Source organism: Oreochromis aureus, linkage group 22 (genome assembly GCF_013358895.1).
Source record: "Oreochromis aureus strain Israel breed Guangdong linkage group 22, ZZ_aureus, whole genome shotgun sequence".
Classification (NCBI taxonomy): domain Eukaryota; kingdom Metazoa; phylum Chordata; class Actinopteri; order Cichliformes; family Cichlidae; genus Oreochromis; species Oreochromis aureus.
In genome coordinates, this window is record NC_052962.1 from 13,115,361 (window position 1) to 13,134,905 (window position 19,545).

The window sequence follows — 19,545 nt, forward strand, 5'->3', positions numbered from 1 at the left end:
CCTGGATTGTGTTTATTTTTTTAAAGGAGTCTTTTTAAAAAAGAGTCATTTATTTAGACTAGATTTTAACTAGATTTGTGCTGTATGTTTGATTGTGCTGTATTATGTTTATCTGTTTTATATTATTGTGAAGCACTTTGTGGTTTTTATCCTGTGAAGAGTGCTATATAAATCAATAAAGTGAAGTAAAGTAAAGTAAAGTAAAGTAAAGGAGGTAAAACGTACAGCTTATTGCACCAGCATGCATCTGCTCTTATATAACTATCATTAGCTTACAGCTTGAAGTGTTTAAGGTATGTGCTAACTAAAAATAAAGACAAGATGATAGTTTATTAAACTTTTAATGAAATTTGCAGATTGTCTCGGCGGAATGTAATAAACTCAGCCATCTGTTCCTTACTATCTAAAATATAACAGGACATTGGAGCAAATTCTTGACGATCTCACACCTCTGTTTAATCAGTTTTCTGTTTGACACTTATTCTGCTGTGTGAAAACTATAGCTTTAAAACTCAGGATTTACTCAGGAACAAATAAAACAGTGAAAAAAGCCAAACAATAACATTTTTAAGTTATCTAAGTGACTTATATATCATGTTTAACCTAAGTAGCAAAAGACCGCAGGGGTCTGAAAACAATGTGCCGGGAGTCTGGTGTTCTCGCCGGCTCTAGTGAGCCTCGGCCACCCGTTCAGCTTCGAGCTGGTGGGTAACAGACATCTCCAAAACCATCAGAGCACTTTTGCAAATATCTGATGTCTTGATAAATCAAGTAGATATTTGAAGTTTAAACAGCTACATTCTCGCCTGAAAATATCTTACAAGCTTATTTTGTGACCCAAAAAGAGTAATATTAAAACTAAGTAGCTGCCGCCATTGTTGGAAACTGGCTGGGCTGTGCTATGAAAGTCATGAGCTTACTTTCTGTAAGTTGCGACACTATGTTAAATAAAAGTTTTGAGTTATGCTAGGGTGACCAACCGTCCTCTTTTCCCCGGACCTGTCCACTTTTCACGTTCTGTCCAGGGCGTCCGGGGGGATTTTGGAGATTGATAAAAATGTCCGGGTTTTCCTATATTCCAACAGAGGACCCATGTGTGTGGGTTTTGAATAAAATGGAATGTTATGTTGAACAGAGTAAGAACTGAAAATAAAGAGTTTGTTATGAATCATACAGTGGACCCACGTATAATTGAATAACACGACAACGTCAACCCCGAACTGCTGCTTTGTGAGTGCTTGTTCTGTGCTCACAGACGGGACTGACAGCGCGCAGCAAAGATCCCAAAGCGCAAGTGCATCTTTTCAGATGAACTGCGAAAGAATTTTCCCTCGTACCGACCATAGCTGGACTGGCCACCGGTGGGTCGATGGTGATTTTTCGTTTTTACGGCCGATGGTTTTGGTGTTGTTGTTGTTGTAACGGTATAAACAATGAAAGGTGGTGGATTGGCCAGATGCTGACCGATGTGTAAAAATCAGTCAGATATAAACCGAGTTTAGGTGTAGTTTATTTTCGTTGTGCTGACTTTTTACAGTCAGTTACAATAACTCGTACTAGCTAGCATGACAGAGTTTCTATACAGCTGGGCGGGTGCTATGATGTTATGATAGTGATATGATATCGGTTTGGATATGTGGTGAGAGGGAAACATGAAGATGAAACAGGAGATGTCCTTACTGAATCATCAGAGTTGAACAGGTGATGGAGAAACAGGTTTACCTTTAAGGTGGCATGAATGAGTTGAAGGGAAGTTATGAACTGTTTCTGATGACAAATAACACCAGGATCCTTTTCTATGTAGCTGACAGCTGGTAACTGTGCAGGGGCGGGTCTAGCAATGTTTTGCCAGGGGGCCAGGTAGGGCATTACCAGGGAGAGGGGGGCACAAAGAAATACTTTTCATTCTTATTCTCATTTAAAATGTCTAGCTTTTAATAAATAATTATCTGAGTCTTACAACCAAAGTTTTTATCTGATATAAAATGTATAGAAATCATACATATACCAACAAGACATCACTGTCACAACAGCATTTGTTTTCATTCAATTCAATTCAATTCAATTTTATTTATATAGCGCCAAATCACAACAAAAGTCGCCTCAAGGCGCTTTATATTGTACAATAGATCGCACAATAATAAATGCAGAGAAAACCCCAACAATCATATCATATGACCCCCTATGAGCAAGCACTTTGGCGACAGTGGGAAGGAAAAACTCCCTTTTAACAGGAAGAAACCTCCGGCAGAACCAAAGGCTTTATGGCTTTTCCTATAATACCTGGTGGGCCGGTCTCTAGTCAAAATGCCCTGGTCAATTTTTTGTCCCAGTCCAGCCCTCATACCGACCCAGTTCTGGTAATTTTTCTTATGCAGATGAGGCATTATTTCTGTACCATTATTTAATTCCAGAGGTTTTGAAGTTATTTTTTTTTTTTGCACTTGTTGACTTGTAAAAGCCTATATGACATTTTATTTCACAATTCATTAACCGCACAGAGAAGGCATCGTTTAAATATGTTTCTTTAAACAAGTTCGTCATGACTGAGCTAAGTGTCCTCTTTTTTGGAAATCAAAATATGGTCACCCTAGGTATGCTTATGACTCATGAGATTTGAGAAATAATTTGCTTTCGTTTCAGACATCCATGATAGAAAAAAAAAGACAAAGTGTCTTTCCAAGCCTGTAGAAATACTTCTAATCTGGAACATTGCCAGCGATGCTCTGCATTTTTACAATTTCTTCTCAACTGTATGAGTACCTCATTTAGCCAGGGCATAGGGTTCCTTTTATGACATTTTAACTTCTTCACAGGAGCAACAGAGTCCAATAGTTCAAGAAGTGCATTATTAAATTTCACAGTCAGTGTCCACACATAATTCATAGATAAAAATGGGATCCAACAGGTAAGTGTAAATTAACTCTAAGCAATCTTTTAGGGCTAATGTGACATAATGAGCTGAGAGGCAATTTTCCCCTCTCAGAAGCTGGAGATTTACGAATTAAAATATCAAATAAAATTGCAATGGTCTAAAATAGGTAAAACACAAGTTTCAGTCACCGATACATTCAGTCCATAACCCAAGACAAGGTCTAGGGTGTGGCCCTTACGTGTTGGCCCAGACACAAATTGTGTGAAATTTAGGGAATCAATTTTATTCAAGAAATCTTTGACCAGGGGTTTATTCTCACAACACAGATGAATATTAAAATCTCCCACTATAAGAATCCTTTCATAGTGAGCGATAAAACATGACAAGAAGTCTGAAAATTCAAAAATGAGCAAGTCATTGTATTTAGGTGGACGATAGATGACTATAATTAGAACCACAGGACAGCTTAAAGTCAGGAGTTGGGACTCAAATGAAGTAAAAACACCAGAACTTTGTTTTAAATGCAAACCGATACAGTCTTTGATGATAGAGGCTACCCCGCCCCCACTCCCAGACAATCTGGGGTGAGCTGAAGTAACTCTTGATTCTTCAATCAATTAAGAATCACATTAATAACAGAATTTCTTTCCTGACATTCTGTATGCCACATCAACACCACTGTACACTTAACGTAGTTCCACACTGTGCTTCCTCACTTCACTATTCTCTTACCACCATTTGTTCATCTCCAATCATCCTCACAATCTAAGCTCCCACATACAAAAGATAACAACAATGATACAAAGGAAAGACCTTTTCCAGAATATCAAATTATGCATGGCAAAATGAAACAGCATTACGTGTTCCCATTCATGGGAAATTGTTGTCAGTCATTTCCAGTCAGGGTCAAGGCTCCTGGTGTTTGTGCTGTTTAAAGAGTCATCGTTCCATCACTGATCTCTCTCTGCGCTGTCACTCAGTTGGAGCTTGGCACGCTCTCTTCATCCCTCAGTTTCCATTCCAAAGCAGCTGTAGGTTGAATTTTACTGTAGGTAGCAGGTGTTTTTCTTGGAATGCTGTGTTCTTTTCCCTCCATGCATAACGCCCCTTGTTTTGTCCAAATAACTCAATTTTAGTTTCATCAGTCCACAGCACCTTATTCCAGAATGAAGCTGGCTTGTCCAAATGTGCTTTAGCACAGTGATGCACAGTGACTCCATCTGCTGCAAGATGATGTTGTAGGTCTTGGTGTCGGTCTGTGGGTTGACTCTGACTGTTCTCACCATTCGTCGCTTCTGTCTATCCGAGATTTTCCTTGGTCTGCCACTTCGAGCCTTAACTTGAACTGAGCCTGTGGTCTTCCATTTTCTCAATATGTTCCTAACTGTGGAAACAGACAGCTTAAATCTCTGAGACAGCTTTCTGTATCCTTCCCCTAAACCATGATGGTGAACAATCTTTGTCTTCAGGTCATTTGAGAGTTGTTTTGAGACCCCATGTTGCTACTCTTCAGAGAAAATTAAAAGAGGAGGGAAACTTACAACTGACCCCCTTAAATACTCTTTCTCATTATTGGATTCACCTGTGTATGTAGGTCAGGGGTCACTGAGCTTACCAAGCCAATTTGAGTTCCAATAATTAGTTCTAAAGGTTTTGGAATCAATAAAATGACAACAGTGCCCAAATTTATGCACCTGCCTGATTTTGTTTAAACAATTATTGCAAACTTTCTGTAAATCCAATAAACTTCATTTCACTTCTCAAATATCACTGTGTGTGTCTCCTATATGATATATTTAACTGACATTTTTATTGTAACAACCAACGATTTAAACAGGGAAATAATGACTATTAACAAGGTTGCCCAAACTTTTGCATCCCACTGTACATCCACCCTTTTCCCTTTCTGGGTGGAGTAACTGCAATATTAAGTATCAGTGTCAAGTCAGTCAAACATTTGTCCCCATTGTCAGTCCAGTCAGACCCCCATGTTTATTGCTGATAGCAGAACTTCTCATGCCGCATACTTAAGTTTCTATTGCCAGCAATATGATGTCATTTCAAAAAAGCAAAAGAAGATTTTAGAATGGATTACCTCGCTGAATCCTTTTAGACAAGGGACTTACTGTCTTATCATGTCCCATATAGGTGACTTTCTCCAAAGCCAATCGTAATGTGGAGAAGCTCACTTTGTGATCGTTTTCGGCAAAAACATTGTATAGCGCTTTCAGTTTCAATCATGCAGGCCTGCTTAAAGGACAGCAGATTATCAAACTAAACTCTAAGTACACTGTTAAAATAAAAATATGAAGGCCTAGTTTAGGACATGTCCAAACATACTCTGCTTCTTAGATGGATAAATCAAACCAAAACTAATTGGCAGGTTCAGCTTGGTAACAAAAAGAAAATGCATCAGCCAAGTAAATCCCAAATAACTTTCATCCACCAGCCACACACTTCACACAATGCAAATTTTCTATTAGATAATGAGTTTTTTCCCCATATAACCAGCTGTGTGCCATGGGAAAACCTCCCCCACACATCAGAAACAAGAATCTCAATAATCTATTAGAGTCTCATCATTTATTTAAGCCCTCTATAACATTCTGTTCACCCCTGCTATATTTCAGTCATCTTTCCCCAATATAATACTAGTCCACTAGTTTATATATCACTTCTCATCCCACTAAGTGAACTGGACAAGATGATAAAAACAGAAACGCATGCTTAAGATGTTATCTGGTCTTCATGAGCTTCATTACATGTTTTCATGTGTTAGTAGGATTAATGCATGTCGTACTTGTGTGTGTAATATTTGTGTACCTCTCCTCTTTGCGGTGCTGTACTGGAAATTTCTTTATTTCATGTATTGATCACATATTTTAATCATATCACTTTAGTATAGCAAAATCACTCCTATGATGTGCTGTGGAAGTGCTGTGGAAATGTTCTGGGAAGGTATAAAATGGTTCAGGGCGGTGTCCTTCCTCAGAAATTGTTTGGTGTTTGACCTGAACATTTTCTCCACTTTTCTTTTCTTTTTTAATAAACCTCACTTCAAAAGACATGCTCGCCTGGTGGTTGCAGTTTTATTCAAGATTTTCCATAAGAGGTGCTCCAGACACTTTCTCAATTCTCCACTCCAAGGCAGTCGGTTTTTCTCCCCAGCTTCCTTAACCCAATTTGATTTCCCACACTAAACAACCTTCTTCCATGCGTCCTCCCTCTCCTCCTTCCACTGTGGTGTCCTCTCCCCCACTCTTCAGCAGTAGTGGCAGTCAGTTCTCTTCAGCTTTGTCCTGTGTTTTTCCACTATCTCTTCCATTGCCATTTTACTCCAAACGTGGCAAATGTCAAACTCAGACAGTCTTCCCAAGGTCCATTCACACACAGAGAAGTTGCAGCTTGTTGGAAATGCATCTCCATCCATCCAGTTATGATGATGGTGTTTTCTCCATGCTGATGCTGTTTGCACATACTGCTTCTGCTGGACCTCTCACTGCTCAGGTTACTGCTGTTCTCTCTTGACCTGCCATGCTGTTGCTCTGGAACTGCATTTCTTGTCTTCAGGGAGAGGTTAGCTTCCTTGGAGCTTGCTCTTCAGGATGAAGAACACATGGAAGTGAAGCTGTAAAACAATTCAGCCAAAACTCGGCCTGGGTGTTTCTAATGATGTTAACCTATTATTTTGCTCCGACCACTGCACATGGAGATTGATCCAGGTCCGTTTCCCACCTGCAACTGACACACTCAGACATTTTGATCATTTTCTTCACTGCTTGCACAACACATATCCCTTTTTGTTTTTGAATTCTCCTTTCTTAAAACCCAGAAAGTGAGATTTTAGTTGTTCTACGCTGAGAAACACAAACCCTCTTCATATTATTATTACTTATTTTCATCAACAATACTCCAATTTTGTTTCTTTTGTGTCCACTAAGCTGGTGGCCCACAGCATCACCCTCTCCCCCAGTTGGAGACAATTCCCCTCTCACACACATTTCCCTTTTTTTGTTCTCATTGGGTTTTTTTTTCATTTTCATTGTTTTTACCCCATTGTTTTACACCCGCACATCAACCTGTTAACTCACTTTTCCAACATTTCTTTTCCTTTCTCCCCAACTGCTCTTCCACTTTTCAACTGGTTCATGCTGAGTGAACCCTTTCCAACAACTCTTCTATCTTCTCTGCCATCTCACAACATACTTTACCCACACTTCTTATCATACAGTCAAACAGGAGTTTCTCATCCAGTCATCGAGTGTAGAGCTTGCCCTCAGCCGCCTCTCCAGCAACTAATTTGGCTCAGCCGCCAATCCGGCTCCGCTAGCTGCTCCTGGAATCTAGATTCTCTCTTTCTGCACAGGACATCTCTCATGAGGTACCTTGACTTCTACGGACCAAGGAATGAACACTGCCACCCTTAGTCTCCTTGAAAAACGTTAGGGATGTCACTCCATGATTCAACATGAAGACTCCTTCAAGGCCCTCAGCCCCGAGGGTCACCCTTCTTAGGCAGACACAGAAAACTCCTCGTGACTTGTATATATGTTAGCTCCAGCTCACCCATCGGCAGGAGTCCTCTCAGAGTCAATGGTCTCGGTGGTGGCTAAAACACATGGTTCCGCAACTCCTCCATTTTCTTTCGCTTCAACAGCCGGTAGGACAGAGGTACCTTTTTCCCTCAGGGGTGATCAGCCCGTCCATAGAACCGTTGTCCAGCGACCACACAGGCCATCCTGTTTATGACGCCATCTTGTTGTGGAAGTTTTCCTTTAATAAAGCCAGCAGACAAACAGTGAGCGGCAGCTAACATCCTAATAAAGAAGAGAACAAAACCAAGCTTGGTGAGAGCAGCCATCACAGGGCAAACGATCAGCAGAGTCTCTCCCGAGCCCAGCAAATACTTTCTACAGAACAAAAGACAATACACAGCTGTTTTTACATCTTTGGTCTCCACCAAAGAAAGAGTTCACAGTCTCTTGTCACCTCTTACAGTGGCTGATCCCCTTAAATCCTCCCCCATCCTCAAAAAGAAAAACAAAGGACTCAAAAGGACTGCATGTGTGATCCCCCCCCCCCACTCTGGGTTCTTCCTCACCCAACTGTTTAATGGCATGAATAAGTTGTGAGATATTGAGACATTTGGCAGACATGCTAAAAACCCAGTGGCACCAAAGCATTATCCAAATAAAACAATGTGACAAATACATAAATAAAAGAAATTCCAATACACAGCAAAACATGTAATTGGTTTATAATTAGGAGACTGTTCATGTGAAGTTACCTATAGGACACATAGGTGGGCAATTTTATGTTAAAGGCTAAAACACAAAAAAACAAAACAACAAAAAGTATTTTGGTAGTTTATTAGCTGTTTTAACTACTTTTGAGGCAAATAAAGTTAAACATGGAAAACATAGACTTATTCCAGTGTTTTGATGATGTCATCAAAAAGGGTTAAAATTTACTTACGCCGTAATTATGTGTTTGAGCAAGGACGATGAGTTACCTCTATTTCCAAATGAAACCCACCATGACTGCTATGAATTCAAATGAGGAAAACTAGAATATTTACATATTCCTGAAACACAAGACCACATTTAAAAAATAAACACTGAGTAACCTGCTATTTGCTACCGAAATGTTGCTAAAGAATAACAACAGTTTAAGGTGTAACACTTAGCTAACCAAAGCAGACATATGAATAACCGAAACTACTTGCGGTGCTGTTAGTTACGTCACATTGGTCAATAAAAGAGATAAACTCAATAAACAACATTAGTATGTTATTATGGAGACAACAACAGCTAACCACAGCAGCCAAGCAATTTCCTTCTAGTGTAAGAATAAAGGGGATTTTCTTCATCTCCACTTACTGTGTTCAAAAAAGTGCTCTGGTTGGTCAATCTGTATTTTCAGGTAAAGGGGTTCACCATCTGTTCTGTATCTAGATGAGTTTAGTACCTTTAACCTTTTAAAGTTTAATCCATTAGAAGTACCTGATCTAACAGCTTATCACAATTTACTATTGGCCAGTGATGCACAGGCTACATAAAAACATGAGTACAATCACACAATCATACACACATAGAGCATCATTACTCAAAAAATAGCTTCCTCTTTCATCTGCAATTTTGCTGTCGATTTCCATGCAGAATATCATTTAACAAAGTTTTATTTACAAATCGCTGCGTATTTCTTTGCTGGTGAGCAACAGTTCTGCAAGCAGTCAGAAGGATGCATTTGCTTCCAGTGGCACCTGGAAGTTATTCAATTAGTTTTTCAGAGTAGCCCGAGCAACATGGTCCTTATTTCATAGTTGGTGCTTCCTCAGTCTTGCTGTTACTCAGGTTCTGGATAGAGACTGTTGGGTCCACTCTCAAAGATGATCTAGACTTGTGCCTTGAATGAGGTGTTGACAATGGCTTCAGCTCGTGAGACTCTGCAAATGCCTTCCTGTCTGCATCTATTTTCCTCTTGATTAGTTTCTTGACTTTCTTGCAGATGAAGTAAACCATCTCACAGATACACATCAAGATACAGACAGCAGAGGACACGACCATGAAGAGAGTGAAGATCTTCTTCTCCGTAGGGCGGGATATGTAACAGTCCACCGTGTTTGGGCAAGGCTCCAGGGAACACTTGGACAAACGAGGTAAGCCGTACCCTTCGTAGATGTGATAAAGGATGTAGAGAAAACCAGCGTCAAAGCTTGCCTTTAAGATCAGGCTCACCTATAAGAAGACAAATGTGTGTTAAAGCAGAAGAAATCCTACAGATTTCTTCATTGTTAATGGATGTGTTTGACAGGATTAATTTTGCTGTAACCAGTGATGGGAATAACGGCGTTACAAGTAACGGCGTTAGTAACGGCGTTACTTTTTTCAGTAACGAGTAATCTAACTAATTACTATTCCTATCATTACAACGCCGTTACCGTTACTAACAAGAAAATGCGGTACGGTCGCGTTACTATTTTTCAACAAACAGACGGTTGCAGCTGTCTTCAGCTTACTGCTTTTTATATCAGTTGCACGGAAGTAGCTGTAAGTAATCTGGGCGCTACAGCTTTAAGCAGCTCCGCGTGCTCCTGCGGGCGGCAATCACGATCACTTTTTGGAACAACACCTGGAGCTAAGGGGGCAAAACAGTCGCATGAGTGCTGCTGTTTGACTGAGGAAGACTAAAGTAGTCGTGGTAAGCCAATCACATGACCACTTTAAGATGACAAAGCAACAAGGTAATATATACCAGTTTTTAAATTGTGTTGATAGGCCATGTAAAACCAGAGTTATGATAAACAATATATACGCGGTGTTTTTTCCTTAATAGTTTCGCCACGTTTACTGTCTAAGGACAGCGCTAGCAAGCACTCTCTGCTTATGACCAAAAAATAAAAAAACCCCCCAAAAAAACCAGCCCGTTCGTTTTGGTGGAAAAAATGCACCATATTGACCAATCAAAAAATGATATGGCAACATGACATTTGGTTGTTTAGGAAAAGGGGGAAGTTTTAGGAGTGATGGCGAGAGAGAGAGCAGAAAGAGAGAGAGAGAGAGTTTTGAGATGTGAGAGATTTGTGATGTTTAGCATGTTTGGAGTGTGTAGTTAATGTGTTGTCTTGTGTAGTTAGTGTGTAATGTTGTGGATAGTTTTGTGTTGTGTGTCAGAACAATGCGGCGACTGCAGTCTCCAGGTAGAGAACAGGAGTGATACACCTGCTGTCAGACCTGCAGGTATCAGGCTGTGATGTTCTCCTTTATAGTGGACAGAAATTATTCTTTTGGAGTGGCACAAATAATTTGTGTGGCATCTTATTGAAGAACAGCTGATTGTTATGTAAATAGTTTGAAATGGTTATTAAAAAAGGGTAAAAGGTAAATGGCTGCAAATAACTTTGATGTTTGCAAAACTTGTGCATAGGATTTTAAAAGCTGACCATTTATATTTGTATTTAAAGTTATGAAATATGATTCACATGTTTGTGGTTGTTACAGTAAAAAATAACTTTTTCTACTCTGATTTTATGTTTTTTGTTTGATTTTAGATCAATTGTGTTAATACAGTATGTCAAAATGAAAACATGACTGTAAATTCAGACACGTGAGGTTGTTCTGAAAAGAATGATACCAAACAAGGCAAAGTAAATAGTTTTTAAAGGTGAAATGTGGAGGAAAAATCAAAAGAAGTCAGAAATGGCCAATTATAACCTGGACCCCAGAGGGTTAAACATTTTTTTTAAAGTATCGCAATAGTTACTTTTCAAGTAATTAATTACTTTTAGAATCTTGTAACTCAGTTACTAACTCAGTTACTTTTTTGAAGAAGTAACTAGTAACTAAAATAAATTACTTCTTCAAACTAACTTGCCCAACACTGGCTGTAACTTATCCCAACCATTTGTCTAAGCTCTTTTTATGAGTTAGTTAAAAAAAAATTAAAAACTAAGCAACGCCATGTAAAATTTGGAACGTAAATGAGCATTCTTCAACCTTCTATAAACTATAAAATGAAGATTCCTGATGTTTACCAAAATCAGTCAAAACAAAGGCAAACACTTGGTAGAGATGTTTCTAAACAGCAAATGAAAGAGAAATTAAAGACAAGAAAAAAGACACCATGTTACAGAAATAATAGTATCACATTCCACTGTAGGGACATATTATCTGGCTGTTTAAAAGAAGCTTCGAAAGCATCGAACCACTGAAAATAGAGGTAGGTGGATCCCTCGAAATATTGATCATCAACCAACAATCAATCATCAATCAACGCTAGTCTCAGTATCAGATAGATACTAGGGTGATATGATCGGTACTTTGTTTCTATCCCTCTAAGTTCAGTATATATATTTAGAAATATATAAAAATACATCAGACATATACTTGAAAAATATCTGAAGTTCTTTGCAATACTTGATATTGGACAGATGCCAAAATTTGCACTGTCGTAGACCACTCCTGCAAAGTCACACAACTTCCCATCAGTTTGGTGGAGCTTGTTGCTCACACATTATAATTGCAAATCTTCTTCTATGTGTGGCATACATGATAACAGTGGAATTAATCTTTATCACCCTTCATTCTTACCAGGTATGTCCACCACAGCCCTCCACGTTTCTTCCCAGGGCGGGCATACAGGTGCTTACCCTCATGGGTGGTGGTGTACTTTAAGTCCTTCATCTGTCGATATTTGACATGGGCAACAACCATCAGTGATGGGCATGTGACGAAGATGAGTTGCAGGGCCCACAGGCGGATGTGGGAGATGGGGAAGAAGTGGTCGTAGCACACGTTGGTGCAGCCCGGCTGAAGAGTGTTGCATATAAAATCTTTGCTCTCGTCACTCCACACCCCCTGAGCCGCCACCACAAACACCAACACCCGAAAGACAAAGACCACTGAGAGCCAAACCCGACCGAACACCGTGGAGTAATTGTTGACCCCACTGATGAGTTCCTCCAGCCAATTCCAGTTCATGACTGCTGCCTTGGAGGGGGACAAGGGGACAGAAATTTGAGGTGTATGATTGATCTCCTGAAGAGATCGTGTGGAAGTTCTTGATCCAAATCTGAGCAATGAAATAAAAAAGTAGGTTAGAAGAATCTTAGTAATTGATACAGGGTGATGTCAGTCAGTGGTTTGTAAAGTCTTGCTCCAAAAAATAAAAAACAATAAAAGCCTCTAATTTAAGTTAATTCCCTAAATAAATATTAAATATTAACTGGAAGTACTGACTGAGACTGTAGTGTTTAGTTATATACAATGAGATCATATACATGATACAAAAACACACACACACACACACACACACACACACACACACACACACACACACACACACACACACACACACACACACACACACACAATTCTGTTTTATTTATTGAGTGCTAAATAAACAACAGGTGCACAGTAAGGTAAAGACCCTACAATAATACAGAGGAAACCCCTACAATCATCTGACCCATTTGAACAACTGCTTAGGTGACAGTGGGGAAGAAAAACTTGCATTTAACATGATGAAACCTCCAGCACAACCATGCTCAGGGAGGGTTTGGGGTGTTCGAGGGAGGACATGATAAACAAAGCTCTGGAAGGGAGCCAGTGATTAATAATAACTAATGATTAAATGCAGAGAGGTGTATAAACAAATGGCGAGTGAAATACATGAGTGAAGAAGTAAAATTCAGTGCATCATGGGAAGTTCTTCAGCAGTGTCTGTGAGTTTTGGAGCTGGTTCCACAGAAGAGAGGAAGAAGAGGCCTGATAGCTAAAGGCTCAACTTCCCATTTTACTTTTAAATACCCAAGGAACCAGAAGTAAGCCTGCAGTCTGAGAACGAACTTCTCTATTCTATTGAGGTGATATGGTACTATGAGATCTTTAAGATAAGACGTGGTCTGATTTTTCAAGACCTGGTACGTGAAGAGAAGGATCTTAAATTTAATTCTGGATTTAACAGGGAGCCAATGAATAGAAGCCGATATGGGAGAAATATGCTGTCTTTTAGTCCCTGTCAGTATTCTTGTTGTGGCATTTTGGATCAACAAAAAAACCAAAAAATTTGACATGGAGTGTGCCTTTAAATCTTAAAGATCTCTTAAGGATCTTAAAGGAACACATTTACCCTACCACCACCGTACAGCATTGGTATTCATTGCTATTCACAAATGTAAAAGGCATGTGATTCTTGTTCATACAAAATGCAAACACATTTTGTGTTTGCGACAGTGGGGAAGAAAAACTTGCATTTAACATGATGAAACCTCCAGCACAACCATGCTCAGGGAGGGTTTGGGGTGTTCGAAGGAGGACATGATAAACAAAGCTCTGGAAGGGAGCCAGTGATTAATAATAACTAATGATTAAATGCAGAGAGGTGTATAAACAAATGGCGAGTGAAATACATGAGTGAAGAAGTAAAATTCAGTGCATCATGGGAAGTTCTTCAGCAGTGTCTGTGAGTTTTGGAGCTGGTTCCACAGAAGAGAGGAAGAAGAGGCCTGATAGCTAAAGGCTCAACTTCCCATTTTACTTTTAAATACCCAAGGAACCAGAAGTAAGCCTGCAGTCTGAGAACGAACTTCTCTATTCTATTGAGGTGATATGGTACTATGAGATCTTTAAGATAAGACGTGGTCTGATTTTTCAAGACCTGGTACGTGAAGAGAAGGATCTTAAATTTAATTCTGGATTTAACAGGGAGCCAATGAATAGAAGCCGATATGGGAGAAATATGCTGTCTTTTAGTCCCTGTCAGTATTCTTGTTGTGGCATTTTGCATGAACTAAAAAACCAAAAAATTCGACATGGAGTGCGCCTTTAAATCTTAAAGATCTCTTAAGGATCTTAAAGGAACACATTTACCCTACCACCACCGTACAGCATTGCTATTCATTGCTATTCACAAATGTAAAAGGCATGTGATTTTTGTTCATACAAAATGCAAACACAGACTGCAGTGATTCTCAGCGAATAAACAAAACCTCAGAGAGAAGAGCATATCTTCTCTAAAGGGAGGTGACCACAACTTGTTTTTCTGTTTGCTTTAGATGCAATGTTGCCCTCTCTCTTATTTATCTATCTTTTTGCATATGTTTCTCTTTCACTTCATTGTGACAATGCAGACAGCTTTCTCAGGTTGTTCATGTCTTCATTAAATGTCTTAAAGAGACTAGGATAAATTAACATCCATAAACATAACAAAGACTACACTATGGCTGCAGTGTCAGGCATGAACCAATATAATTCAGATCCTCTTCTGGCACTGCCACAGATGTTTGAATACAACTTGCTCCACAGGTTGAGCAAGTTGCCACTTTACCACTCTAACTCTCTTTCACTCACTCTGTGGACTCCTTTAAAAAGCAGTTAAAAACATTTAATCAACTTTTCTGTTAATATTCTTTTGTAATTTCTCTTTTTCCAGTTGATTTTATTATAACATGGCTCTCTATTGATATTAATTGTGTTTTAATTGTTGTACAGCACTTTTATGTCTCTGATAAGGGAGCTATATAAATACACATACTTACATTACTTTTCAGTACATCAATAATACATTGTCTGTATGAGTCAAGGGTCCTGGCTAACAAGGTGAGGCGGATGTTACATTGTGTGGCTTTTGTCTTTTCTTTACCCCTCTTCATTCCACCACAGCTCTTTCTTAGTTTTCCTGAAATTCATAAATCTCGCCTTTTTAAAACAACAAAAGACAAACTTTCAACATGACTTTCTTCTAGTTTTTAGGGCAGCATGAATCATCCGGAGGAATAAAGCGTTAGTAATCCAGGTGTAGTTTTATTTGCACTGCTTCCACTTATCTCTCTTTGCAAATCTTATTCTTTTGTACACATCAGGGCTGAGCTCTTCCCTTGGCATGTGATAAAACAGGAACAGAATGAGTGACATCAATGCCCTTTTTTATTGCCAGCCCCCTTCTTTCCTACTACTATATTTTGTCCTTATCCTTTCTTGTATTCATCTGAATTTAAAACAGAACTCAGCAATTCGGCTACAAAACACCTGTTTCCTTGATCCATTAATTTGTGCAAATATAGACGTATAAAGCAGAAGTATAAAGCATCTTACCCTGGGTGCAGGGAGCACCATTAAATGTGTGAATGTGATGTGTCAGCTGCTCTTGCCTCAGTGTTCACTGACTTGGTTACACCTGGACCTTTTGAAGGGGGCCGGCTTTGAGGTGTGGCCTTGCTGGTAAACATGAGGAACAAGAGAAGGATAGGCGGAGCATCGCTTAGAAAAGTTACATTCTTTCACCTGACGGTTTCAGTTTGCATGTTGGGCATGAAAAAAAAACTGCCCCCAGGTATTTTGAGGAAAAACTCGAACTGTTTCTTTCTCTCGCTCTGCGCCATGGTATTCATCTGAACTTCACCAACTTAAAGCTATTGGACGCCGCCTAGAACGTCTCTCCAGGAAAACAGGACTTACTATTCACAAGGACATGTATCTCAGCCATATACAACACTATAAAGAAGCTATTCATCATGCTAAATCTGCTTACTACACCTCTGTTATTGAATCTGCTGAAGGAAACACTCGCACTTTGTTTTCTTCATTGCACAATATTGTTAAACCCCCAGATACCTTTGCCATATATACACACTCTGCCGCAGTTTGCAACAAATTTATGGACTTTTTTTACACCAAGATTGAGAATCTCCATCAACAATTGCCCTCGTCCTGTGAAATGGTCAATTGTTCTATCTGCATTTTCTGCCCTTCTCAGCTGTCATCCTCTCTATCCAATTTTGAACTTCCCACAATAACTCAGCTATCTTCCATAATTACTAACTTAAAGTCATCATCATGTAAACTTGATCCACTGCCGACAAATCTTGTTAAACTCTCATTCCCGTCTCTTGCCCCACTGATTGCTAATATCGTACACTCCTCTCTTATATCTGGTTCTGTTCCTTCTTCTCTTAAAACTGCAATAATAACTCAAATACTGAAAAAGAATGGTTCAGATCCCTTCAATCGAAATAATAAATAAAGTCTTCAGGCCAATTTCAAATCTTCCTTTCCTAGCAAAAATTCTTGAAAAGATAGTGGCTGCACAGGTTCATCATCATCTCATTGGAAATAACTTGTACGAACAGTTTCAGTCCGGCTTCCGTTCATATCACAGTACAGAAACAGCCCTAGTAAAAATCACCAATGATCTTCTGCTTGCAGCTGATTCTGGACTTATATCCATCCTCATTCTCCTTGACCTTACAGCAGCTTTCGATACTGTCTCCCACCGCATCCTCCTTCACAGATTAGCATCTATTGGCATCAATGGTACAGTACTCGCCTGGTTTGCTTCTTATCTCTCTGGCCGCTCACAGTTTGTTCAATTACTTCCTCACAGATCAGTATCTACTCCAGTTAATTCCGGTGTACCCCAAGGCTCTGTCCTGGGTCCTTTACTTTTTATCATCTATCTCCTACCCCTAGGTAATATTTTTTAGGAAGCATAACATCCAGTTTCACTGCTACGCAGATGACACCCAGCTCTACCTATCCTCCAAACCCACAGCTACTCTCCCACCTACATCCATTTCTGACTGTTTAAGTGAAATCAAGGTCTGGTTTACGCACAACTTTCTTAAACTTAATGGCAATAAAACAGAATTCATTTTAATAGGCACCAGATCAAAACTGACTACAGTTCCAACCAGTCTTTCGTTATCCATTGATAACTCTGTTGTCACACCCTCCCTTCAGGTTAAGAGTCTTGGTGTCATTCTCGATAGCACTCTGTCCTTCACAGCACATATAAATAATATCACTCGGTCTTCCTACTTTCATGTCTGTAATATTAACCGTCTCTGTCCCTCACTCACACCACACAGTACCGGCATACTTGTCAATGCTCTTGTCACATCTCGTCTGGATTACTGTAACTCTCTTCTCTATGGTCTACCTCATAAATTGTCATGGTCCTGGGCCACGTTGGCCCAGTATTCTTAGTTTTCATGTATTTTGTTCCTTATTTAGGCCATGCTTCCTGAGTTGCTCTGTTACGTTGTTTCCTTATGTGTTTTTCCCCTTGTGACTCTTACCCCCTGTGTGCCCCTCTGTGTATCTGTGAGCCCTCGTCTCTCCTTGTGTTTTATTCCATGTTTTACCCAGCCCGTTATGTCTGTGCTCTCCCCGTGCTCTCTCTCCTCCTGTCTGAACTTCTGTGCACTTCCTGTTTTACTTTGACAGTCTCCCGTCAGTGTTGCGTTCACTCCTGTTGTGTCTTGTTATGATTATCAGTGTCACCTGTGTTCCCCGTGTGCTCCCACTTCCCTCGTTAACCCTCTGTGTATTTATGTCTGCCTCTCCCTCAGTTCTGTGTCGCGTTCTCCCTCATAGCTGTGTGATTCTCCCTGTGGCTCCTTGTGCTTTAGTTTTCCCAGTTTAGTTTTGTATTGTTTATCGTGTCCCCCTATACCAGCAATAAAGCTGTGTTTTTGAGTTTACCTTTGTCTCTGCGAGTTTGCGTTTGGGTCCTTCTCTTGCCTACACACAGCCGCACTGTGACATAAATCCCTCCATAAACTGCAGTTGGTTCAAAATACAGCTGCTCGTATTATTTCCAGAACTAGATCCACTGAACATATAACACCTGTTCTTAAACAGCTCCATTGGCTCCCCATTCACCTCCGTGTCAATTTCAAGATCCTGCTTCTCACTTTCAAAGCACTTCATAACCTCGCTCCTCCATATCTATCCGATCTTCTCCATACATACTCACCCCTTCGTACACTCCACTTTTCTTCAGCTTCCCTTCTGTCAGTTCCACCTGCTCGCCTGACTACCATGGGACTCAGAGCCTTTAGTTGTTCTGCCCCGAGACTTTGGAATGCACTTCCACTTGCTCTACGGACCACACACTGTCTCACCTCTTTTAAATCACTACTCAAAACCCATCTGTTCAGAACTGCATACACCTGATCTGTCTTAGGCCATTTTTACCTTGCTCAGTTTTTATATTTGCTTTTATGATTGTTTATGTCTAAATTTTATCTACCATGTTTGCTATATATACATCTTTTTAAATGTTTTTTATGGTATTGTTTATGTGCTACTGTAAGGTGACCTTGAGGGTCTGAAAGGCGCCTATAAATAAAATGTATTATTATTATTATTATAAACAAGGAAAGTGACAGAGAGACAATGTCAGAGAAATGGAAGAAAAACCGTGGCGCAGAAAGATAGCAGCACAGCAAAGAGAGAAATAATGCAAAAAGTCTGTTACAGTAGTTTGAAGTTAAAAAGGCCCAAGCTGGGCAGGAGCAGACCCTCAGCCCATCGCGACCGCTTTCCCGTCGCTGGGGAGGAGATGCTAACGAGGATGGAGATGAGTTGGCTGACTCAGAGCTCCTGCTGTCTGACGAGGAGGAGGAAGATTCCAACTCGCCAAGGTAAATTCAGACACCGCCGTCTCCCCTGGATCTTGACGTGCAGGACACACGCAAGCGCACAGCTCCTACAAACCAAGGTTGCAAAATCTCGTAAGAAATTTCCCAAGGCAAAAAAGATGGGGAAGCATGTTTTGCCTGTTTTCCTGGAGCTACACGATGAGATTGCAGTGACGTGGAAAGCAAAACCTTACAGCGAGAAACACCCCATCATGGGGCGCTCCCTGCTGCTGGATTGAGGGGATGGAGTCTATCGGCCTCCACCAGATGCCACAAGTGGAGCCGTTGGTAGCGAGCCATCTTCACACGAAGACGTCTGTGTCCTCATCAGCTCCATCCCTCCCCTCCAAGACAGACCGCTTCCAGTCTAGCCTTACGGAGAAGTGCTACAAGGCAACGGTTCTATCGGTAAGAGCCCACAACGCCTCCTCTATGCTAATTGCTTGCCAAGCTGAGCTAGAAGAGGACATAACATGCAGAAGAGATGTGAGGAGAAAAAGAGAGATGAGGCTCTGAAACTCTGCCTGCCGAGAAGGGCCCAGCACGCCACCGCACCAGTCATTGTATTTGATAAGGAAAGTATGTCACGGTGAACACACACAGGGGGTGTTTACATACATCATTTGGTGTGAGTTCAAGTCCTGCCATTTTTTAGCGCACCATGTAGAGTTTGTTGCAAGGTCTGACCAATGTCGTAGCGTATCTGGATGACATCATACTGACGGAAAAAAATGACATGGAACTGGAT

The 19,545-nt window shown here is 40.3% G+C and overlaps 1 protein-coding gene and 1 long non-coding RNA gene across 2 annotated transcripts; both read right to left on the reverse strand.

Moving 5' to 3' along the window:
- Positions 1-5,948: 5,948 nt before the first annotated feature.
- LOC116309418 (gap junction beta-4 protein-like) lies at positions 5,949-15,536 on the reverse strand. The gene is made up of 3 exons (XM_031726009.2): positions 15,469-15,536; positions 11,965-12,445; positions 5,949-9,612 (listed from the first exon to the last, which is right to left on the reverse strand). The coding sequence occupies exons 2-3, from the start codon at positions 12,352-12,354 to the stop codon at positions 9,187-9,189; spliced, it is 816 nt and encodes a 271-aa protein (XP_031581869.2). The 5' UTR covers positions 12,355-12,445; positions 15,469-15,536; the 3' UTR covers positions 5,949-9,186.
- A 1,711-nt stretch (positions 15,537-17,247) lies between these two features.
- Positions 17,248-18,029, reverse strand: LOC120435856. Its single transcript, XR_005609975.1, has 3 exons — positions 17,918-18,029; positions 17,579-17,581; positions 17,248-17,311 (listed from the first exon to the last, which is right to left on the reverse strand). It is a non-coding gene; the product is annotated as an uncharacterized LOC120435856 (long non-coding RNA).
- Positions 18,030-19,545: the final 1,516 nt, after the last annotated feature.